This window comes from Sclerotinia sclerotiorum, genomic scaffold, assembly GCF_000146945.2.
Source record: "Sclerotinia sclerotiorum 1980 UF-70 scaffold_21 genomic scaffold, whole genome shotgun sequence".
NCBI classification, from domain to species: domain Eukaryota; kingdom Fungi; phylum Ascomycota; class Leotiomycetes; order Helotiales; family Sclerotiniaceae; genus Sclerotinia; species Sclerotinia sclerotiorum.
This window is the reverse complement of record NW_001820815.1, coordinates 282005-290006: the sequence shown is the minus strand read 5'-3', so window position 1 is coordinate 290006 and position 8002 is coordinate 282005. Positions and strand designations below refer to the sequence as shown.

The 8002-nt window shown below is 36.4% G+C and overlaps 4 protein-coding genes across 4 annotated transcripts; 2 read left to right on the top strand and 2 right to left on the bottom strand.

Annotated features, from left to right (window-relative positions):
• Positions 1-189: 189 nt before the first annotated feature.
• On the bottom strand, positions 190-979 carry SS1G_12476 (hypothetical protein; the record flags this gene model as incomplete). The annotated part of the gene is made up of 3 exons (XM_001586439.1): positions 190-333; positions 389-617; positions 789-979. 3 exons carry the CDS (start codon positions 977-979, stop codon positions 190-192), a joined length of 564 nt encoding a protein of 187 aa, XP_001586489.1.
• A 1380-nt stretch (positions 980-2359) lies between these two features.
• SS1G_12475 (hypothetical protein) lies at positions 2360-3475 on the top strand (the record flags this gene model as incomplete). Its single annotated transcript, XM_001586438.1, has 2 exons — positions 2360-3022; positions 3326-3475. 2 exons carry the CDS (start codon positions 2360-2362, stop codon positions 3473-3475), a joined length of 813 nt encoding a protein of 270 aa, XP_001586488.1.
• A 1282-nt stretch (positions 3476-4757) lies between these two features.
• Positions 4758-5471, top strand: SS1G_12474 (predicted protein; the record flags this gene model as incomplete). Its single annotated transcript, XM_001586437.1, has 2 exons — positions 4758-4789; positions 5360-5471. 2 exons carry the CDS (start codon positions 4758-4760, stop codon positions 5469-5471), a joined length of 144 nt encoding a protein of 47 aa, XP_001586487.1.
• Positions 5472-5575: 104 nt separating this feature from the next.
• On the bottom strand, positions 5576-6727 carry SS1G_12473 (predicted protein; the record flags this gene model as incomplete). The annotated part of the gene is made up of 4 exons (XM_001586436.1): positions 5576-5638; positions 5925-5955; positions 6303-6366; positions 6685-6727. The coding sequence occupies 4 exons, from the start codon at positions 6725-6727 to the stop codon at positions 5576-5578; spliced, it is 201 nt and encodes a 66-aa protein (XP_001586486.1).
• Positions 6728-8002: the final 1275 nt, after the last annotated feature.

The following is an 8002-nucleotide window of genomic DNA, read 5'->3' as shown; positions in this document are numbered from 1 at the left end:
GTGCATAAATACTATCCGTATGCCCCAAAAGATAAGTTGACGTCGTCTGACCCGCAGCCCATCTCCTCTCCAATTTTTGTCTAATGCGATACATATCTTTCCAATCTGTATCAGGATTCAAAGCTGGAACACCTTGGCCTGATCCTGGAGTAACTGGTTGACTCATAGCATAAGCCTTTGATTTCTCTCTCAAGAAAGTTTCACGCCAAACATGTTGTGATCCTGCCATAGATGCCCATTTGCGAGAAACCAATTGGACTCGAAGTAAAGAGCGATAATCCAGATGAGCCAGTATTTGAATAGAAAGTTCCATTGGGAGAGCCCCGATGAAATCTATTCTACTAATTGACATATCCTGAGTTTGTGACGGGTCGACGGTTGAATTGACCGCAATTCCAATAGCACTTTCCCTATCATTTTGTTGTGCATCCTCAGAAGTTAAAAATTGATGATTCTTGAAGAGATTCTGGGCAGCGGCAGTAGCTCTAGCGGCTCCACCAGTCCCAACGGGTATTATTGGAGGTGCCCCGCCATATCCGGGGATTGGTGTTGCTAGTTCTGAACAAGAGTCTATCGGACCATCAACATTGAAATGAGGTGAAATAATCCTCGAATTCCTATTGAAACTTGCAGCTTGTCGTAATCTGTTCCATGGTGAAGATGAAGAGGATGGCCTATCTTCTGTAGCATGCGAATGTCTTCTCTTTCTGTTCTTCAAAGATACAGAAGCACGTCTGATTAAACCTCGTATGCCACTCGCACGCCTCGTTTCTAAAGACGCTTCGAACTCTTCCCCAAATGACAAATCTGACATTTGTTCTGATATATCGCCTTCCATAGGAACGGATCCAAGTCTCGCTCTTCGAAAAGGCGTATGATTCATTGGGGATTCATTATCGGGGGTTTCCCATCTCGTAAAGGGAGTAGCGGCGACCAGTTGAGCTGCAGACAATTCGTTATTTGGAAAGATTCGAGCCATTATTGTGTCGTTGCGGGTGGAAGGAATTCTGGTGAATTATGGTGGGTAAATCCGTTGAAGAGTTGGCAGATGGTTTAAACGGTCTTTAGGGTGTTAGGGGTCTTTTGAATAATTGGATCAAAATTGTGGTTCCTGCAGGATGAAGTTGCTGTCTGGGGAAAGGAATAATCGAAACAAACAATGGGCGGTGTGAATGGGGGTTTCCGAGTGTAATTTTAAGACTACCAGAGAAAGAAGTGAAATGAAAAGGATTGATAAAACGATGAATGATTGATGAAATCAAAAGAATGTGATGATGAAGAAGAAGAAGAGGAAGAGGAAGAAGAAGAAGATTGAAAAGGTTGAGGGGAATTTGAGGGAAATGTTAGAGTAAAGAGTCGAGAGTCGAGAGTTGAGAGTTGAAACGTGTAAATGAACGTTTTTTTTTCAATTATGGAGAAATGGAGGGTTACAATATGCAGTAACCAAAGAATCCCTTTTTAACCAAAAAAGACCAAAATAAATAAATGGCATTAATTAATTCTGGTTCGCTGTAATATTTCTCTCAAGGGAGTTTTGAAAGGCAGGGATAAACCTAATCTGAAAGAGGCAAATCTTAACAAGAAAATTGGCTTGCATATGTGTGTTTACTACAGTCGATTCGCTTTGTGATCTTCTTCTAGAAAGGTGCTAGAATATTAGAAACGAAGGAAAAGTGTAAAAATCTCACGTCAACTTTCGGAGGGGCCGTTTGTAAGAAAAGGATGGATGTATGTATGTATGTATGTACAAGTAGATCTTTTTTTCACCGATTATCGAAAAGAGAACAAAGAAAGGATTACTAGGTATATTATCCGAAGTATTCATACGTACAGTCACTACATACTAAATAGGTACAAATATCTGTATCTGAAATAGAAGAGTTCTTTCATTTATTGTTGATGAGAATTATAGACCTTTCTCAAGTAGATGTCATAGCACTAACAAATTCATCTCTTTTATGATCAACATCACCAAATCCCTTTCATCTAAAATTTGGTGGAGTCCAAAGTATGAAAAGATGTCGCCGCTTTGACTATTAAAAACATTCCTAAAATGTTTCAAGTATGGAAATTATCCAGTTTACCAAACTTCATCAATACAATTCATTTCCACTCATCGGGAAAAATAATAAAAGCAGCGCTCAAGTACATACTACACATCTAATAGCAGAAAAGGTACCCGTGAATTCGCCGCATTAAGGAGCCGACCCCTTAGTCGCTGATCCCCCAGACTAAATTCTCATTAGTGTTATGAATTTTTTTTAGCATACAAATTTTTATCGGTAGGTGGGATGAAGAAGTAAATTCGATTCGTGATTATTTATTAGTTTTTGCCTTTACTCTAAAACGATAAACCTTAATGATTCAACGTGAAAGAGTCATTGACATAAACTTTCGATCCAAATCATATCATCTGAATATCAGAATCAGAACCTCCAAAGATAAAAGTCACAACCGCGCCTCCGAAATCGCAAGGTCCAAACTCCAGACTCCAAAGTCCAAATTCCCAATTCCAGACTCCAAAGAACCAACTACCAATCCACCAAACATGACGCAACAACCCGATTTCCGTCTCCCAATGATCTACAGCTGGTTCTTCCTATTAATCGAACCCATCTCCGCCCTAACCGGAGCATACTACGCTCACTTCCGCCCCTTAAGCTATCTCCAACTAACCGATCCCATCTCCTCCCCATACACACAAAACACCATCCCCCTCAGCACCACCATCATCCTCACCCAACTCGCAAACCTATATCTCCTCTTCGCCATCAACGAAGCCCTCATCCTACGCTGCACCTCGGATTTGCACATCTGGAAAATCGTCCTCGTCGGAATGTTAGTTGCGGATCTCGGGCATCTCTATAGTGTGAGGGGATTGGGATGGAGCATTTATTGGAATTTGTGGCGCTGGAATGCTATGGCGTGGGGTAATGTGGGGTTTGTTTATGTTGGGGCCGCTATGAGGATGGCGTTTTTGAGGGGTTGGGGTTTGGGTACTGAGAGGGCGCAGCAGAGGGCTGTAAGGTCGAAAACTTTGGCGGAGGGGTTGAAGGGGGCTTGATTTATTGGGGAGGTTAGATAATGCCTTTTTTTTTTTTTTTTTTTTTTTTTTTTTTTTGGCTTGGCTTGGCGAATGTTTCGCTTCGCTTGTGGATGGTGTTTATCTTATTGTTTGTAGCTTTTGTGTGGCTTCCTCATCGCACTATCTTATAATGTCCAGTGTGAAGATGCATATAGAGTAAGTTCTTTTTCGACTAAAATATGCGAGCCAAATTTTAAGCCATGGGCAGTGCTAATGTAGAAAGTTATTCTGCGCTTACAGGCGTCAAACCTATCTAACAAGTCCATCTACGTTAAGTTAAGTGACAACAACGATGGCACACCAGAAGAACCGATGAAAACTAGTATTTTCGCTGTCACCTCTGCTGCCATTCCTATATATATACATTATCCCCTTCACTCAAACTCGTGAGCAATAGATCACACTGAAATCAAGGGTTCCCCGAAGGCACCTCCTATTTCTTCATAAAAGAATACAGATATTGAAGGGCTGTAGAAATCCATCTATACTCTTTATTTACAAGACAAGAAACTTTAATAAATTCTAAATATTCATAAAATTCTTTATTCTTCCTGTGTAGAGGAAGGTCTAGTGGATTGACGCTTATATTAAATAATTTTCTAAAGAGAGAGTTCATTTTCTTTTATCTCTTATTAACTTTTTGATAGTATATATATCTAAACTACAATTCTATAATCATCCTTTAATAATAAAAAAAAGAGATAATCCAAAAGTAAAATACTAGAATTATTTTATTATTTATATTTTGTTTATATAAATCTAAATATATATATATAATATTAAAAGATTGGGTGGAAGAGGCCTCTATATTGATTATATTACTACGCGTGTAGGCATATTAATCTCCTCTTGGTATCCTCTGAGGGGACCAATATGCCTGCTTATGGTTCGTCTAATCTAGCCTGTTTAGGTAACCGTATTACTAATCACGACACGTGATTAGTACCGGTAACTTCTATTCCTTTTAACATATAAATATAAAGATCTGAAAGATTCTATATTAATATAAGTGTTTTTAATTATTGTTTTTTATCTCTCTTTATCGATTGATATAATATTATTATACTAAGTTGGGATTTATTAATAAGTATTGAGAACTTATAAAAGAGTTTATGTCACACTCAAGAATACTGGGTAAAGTATCTTGTATTAGAAAATACTAAGCTAAGGAGAAAAGAAGAAGGAAAACAAGAGTAGAGAGTTTTCCTATGATTAAATACAAACGGGGCATGCCACGTGACCCGGAGGTGTGAGGCGTCACAGTTTACTTTTGACTCGTGAGGAGAGATAAAAATGCAAGTTCAAGTTTTTTTTTTCTTTTCATTATAGTATATAATTATTATTGTCATCTCTTAATTCGAATCTGTATTAAGCACTTAAGTATCTAATATCATCTCATTTTTATATCTTCATTTAGTATATAAGATAATTAGATAATATTATCTTCACTTATTCAAATATTAAATCTATTATCTATCTGATCGCAGGATAATTGGGTTTTAATCTTGATTATAGATTATGAACACTAAGAATATATTTCTTTTATAATAGACTGTTGATAGGAACAAGGATCCAGGAGGGGGAATAAAGATGGAAATGAATATACCTATGTGACGGAAATCCCTGCTTTCCTCCCACCTTTATTATATAAGAAACCTCAGGTACATTAACCATGTCCACACATGATACGATTACTCGAGATTGGTATGCGATTTAGGTGACCTGAGGATCAGATCCGGACAAGTACTAGGTATCAATGGTTATCGGTAAAGTAAGATCATTGGAGGAATAAATACGACTTCTTTTTGCCTAGCCATTGCGGCTAGGCCATTCATTTGTGTATATATAGAGTAGCTATCCCCATCTACAGGTGCTCTTCACCTGTAGATTCTAAGTTAAATACAATTGCTGGTCTATAAACACCCTTTTGGTCACAACCTACTTTATATTCTTGTGAAAAATCTCATTTGTGAGATTTACAGAGGATAGGTTGGGTTTATTATCAACTCAGGGTCTATGTATTCTTCTACAATGGTATGTAAGATGATCATGCAGCTATAAAGTAGTGGAAGAAATATAAACTTGAAGAGGCAGTTTTTTTATTGATTGGGGGGAGGGGGGAAAGTGGGGAAGTGGGGAAGTGGTGCCAATGAGATACTAGTCAGCGGAAAGTTCTGAGTTCTGAGGTTGAATTGATTAAATATATCAAGTGCGCTGGTAGTGAAGATGAAAATTTGGTAGTATAATATTTAAATGATAATCTTAGCACAATAGGACGACTACAGCCTGGATATGTCCAAAGAAACTAAAAGTCAAATACTTAAAAACACTGAAATCGCCAACTCGGGAAATTAAATGGAATCCTGCTGGCTTTCGGATTTGTTAACTTTCTTTGAATACTGAACTGAGATTCTGACTTGCGCTGAGACTTATATAGTTGCCGATGATACAGAGAAAGAGTTTGAAGATATTTATATTATTCTTGTTTTACTAGGTAGTCTGGTCTTCTTGCTTCTTATCTTTTGCTTCTTGTTTCTTTTCTTTGTATCTGATCTAGTCCTCTCGACTCTCAATTCTCAAATATCATCCCTCAACTATCATCCCACATCTTTAAACCTACTTCTTACTCTCCTTTACTATCAATCCAAGTCGACGTCAAAAGTCATCAAATCATCACCACCACCTTTCAAACTATTATCACAAAATCATACCCAAGTCTCAATAAGCAAACTCTCCCGGGTTTTTCACATCCTCACTAGAGACACCTACTCATCCCATAATTTCTATTGGTTGCTCGGTTCTCCAAACCATATTCTCTTGTATTTATTTGGTAACATACTCCACTGAGAAATTGTAATCTTAGGAAAACTCTTATTAAATAAATGAAAATATCTTAGCGTCTGGGCTTTAAGACTTATCTTTGGTCTCTCAAGCGAAAAGACTGGTGAATGATCAGCTGCAGACTGTGCTGCTGTAGAGCTTTTGCCATGTAGGGAAGATCCTTATGAGTCAGATATCCTCTCGAACTTCTTTTGATACTATTATCATATTTCAAGAGAAGTGTGTAAGTCGGTTAGCATATCCTGAGTTTGGCTTGTGTAGTGTTGGTGTATTAGTTTAGGCTCTAATACATAAGTATTTGAGATAGCTATTCGAGTCTTGGAATGAGGAAGTAGATTATTGGAAACTCTACACATGTCTATCGGATGAAACTTACCTCAGAGTTTGAATGACCATATCCCAAAAGTCAAGTTGATCCTCAACGAACTGATAATTCAATACTGAAAATAGGATGATTAATAATGAATCCTACACCATTAGAAGTTCTACTCAACATCAGCTTTACTTCTCCAAACTTGGATTCCGCAAAATAGAATTGAAATCGACAAAATATCTCCGAGATTTTCTTTTTGAATATTTCTTATTTAATATATAGATTTTAGTTTTTCTCTTCACCATCACAAGAGAATCAAATCATCTCCCGATTCTCATCTTCCGGCCACGGCAGCTTCATTTGATTATATCACATATACACGCCAAAGATAAAATTCTACCCATATGTATCCAGTTTCAAACTTTCCTCTAATACTCATACTTACCAATGATACCTGTTACCACCATCTCCTCTACACACAAAACCATCCTATATCTTCAAAAACCCCACTCAGCATCCACAAATTTTCTCTACAGACGATACCAAGGGAATCAAAGTGAATATAATTATAACTTCTTCTCACCTGATCCTCCACTTCTACAGTAAGTAAGTAGACTTCGCCTCTCCGTACGTCATCAAAATTAATCTATTATTAATATACAACTCTTTTTCTTTCAAATATTATATACCTATCTATATAAACAACCCCTCGAGCATAAAGGAATGTATAAAAATAATTATATTTGTTTATAGTTGGCTGAAGCCAGATGGGATCTATAAAGTTTAAGTTTAAGTTTATTGGATATTTTGATATCGATATAAATCTGCGAATGAAAAATTTCATATCATGGGGCTACCTAGTGAGAGATATTCTTTTTTTCAAGGAGATTATTGTATACATATCTATTGAGTGGGTATATAGGTGATGACTGACTCGGGAGGAATGGATAATGATCTAGGGATTAGATGAGAGTATTTATATATTAATGATAATAATAAAAATTCTTTTGATGATAATAGAAAATTCAATAAAATAAAATATAAAAAATAATAATAAAAGATACAACACATTAATTATTGAATCAAAAAATCTCCGATACTCCCTTTACTATTATTAAAACATTAAACTCCATCATAAATACTTTTTTTATCCATTATTTATTTAGATTTTATCAAGATTCTATATTAATAAATACTTCACCAAGATATAATATGAGATAATAATTCAAGCGATGTGACCAAAAGGGTGTTTATAGACCAGCAATTGTATTTAACTTAGAATCTACAGGTGAAGAGCACCTGTAGATGGGGATAGCTACTTTTATATATACACAAATGAATAACCTAACCGCAATGGCTAGGCAAAAAGAAGTCATATTTATCCCTCCAATGATCTTACTTTACCGATAACCATTGATACCTAGTACTTGTTCGGATCTGATCCTCAGGTCACCTAAATCGTATACTAATCCCGAGTAATCGTATCATGTGTGAACATGGTTAACGTGGTTTATCAGTATGTGCACCATATCAGCATGTGCACCACTTTTACCTCAATTATTATCTTTCAATTAAAATAAAATTACAACAACATTATAAAATAGAATTAAATTATATACAATCTAAGGATCAATTAATGCTGGATCTAATTGACAAGTTCGTGCATTATGTGAAGTACTACCGCATTTGCTACATCGTCGTATAGTAGCTTGTCTTCTTATTGAAGAATTATCATTTGTATATTCGTCGCATCGTATCTGATC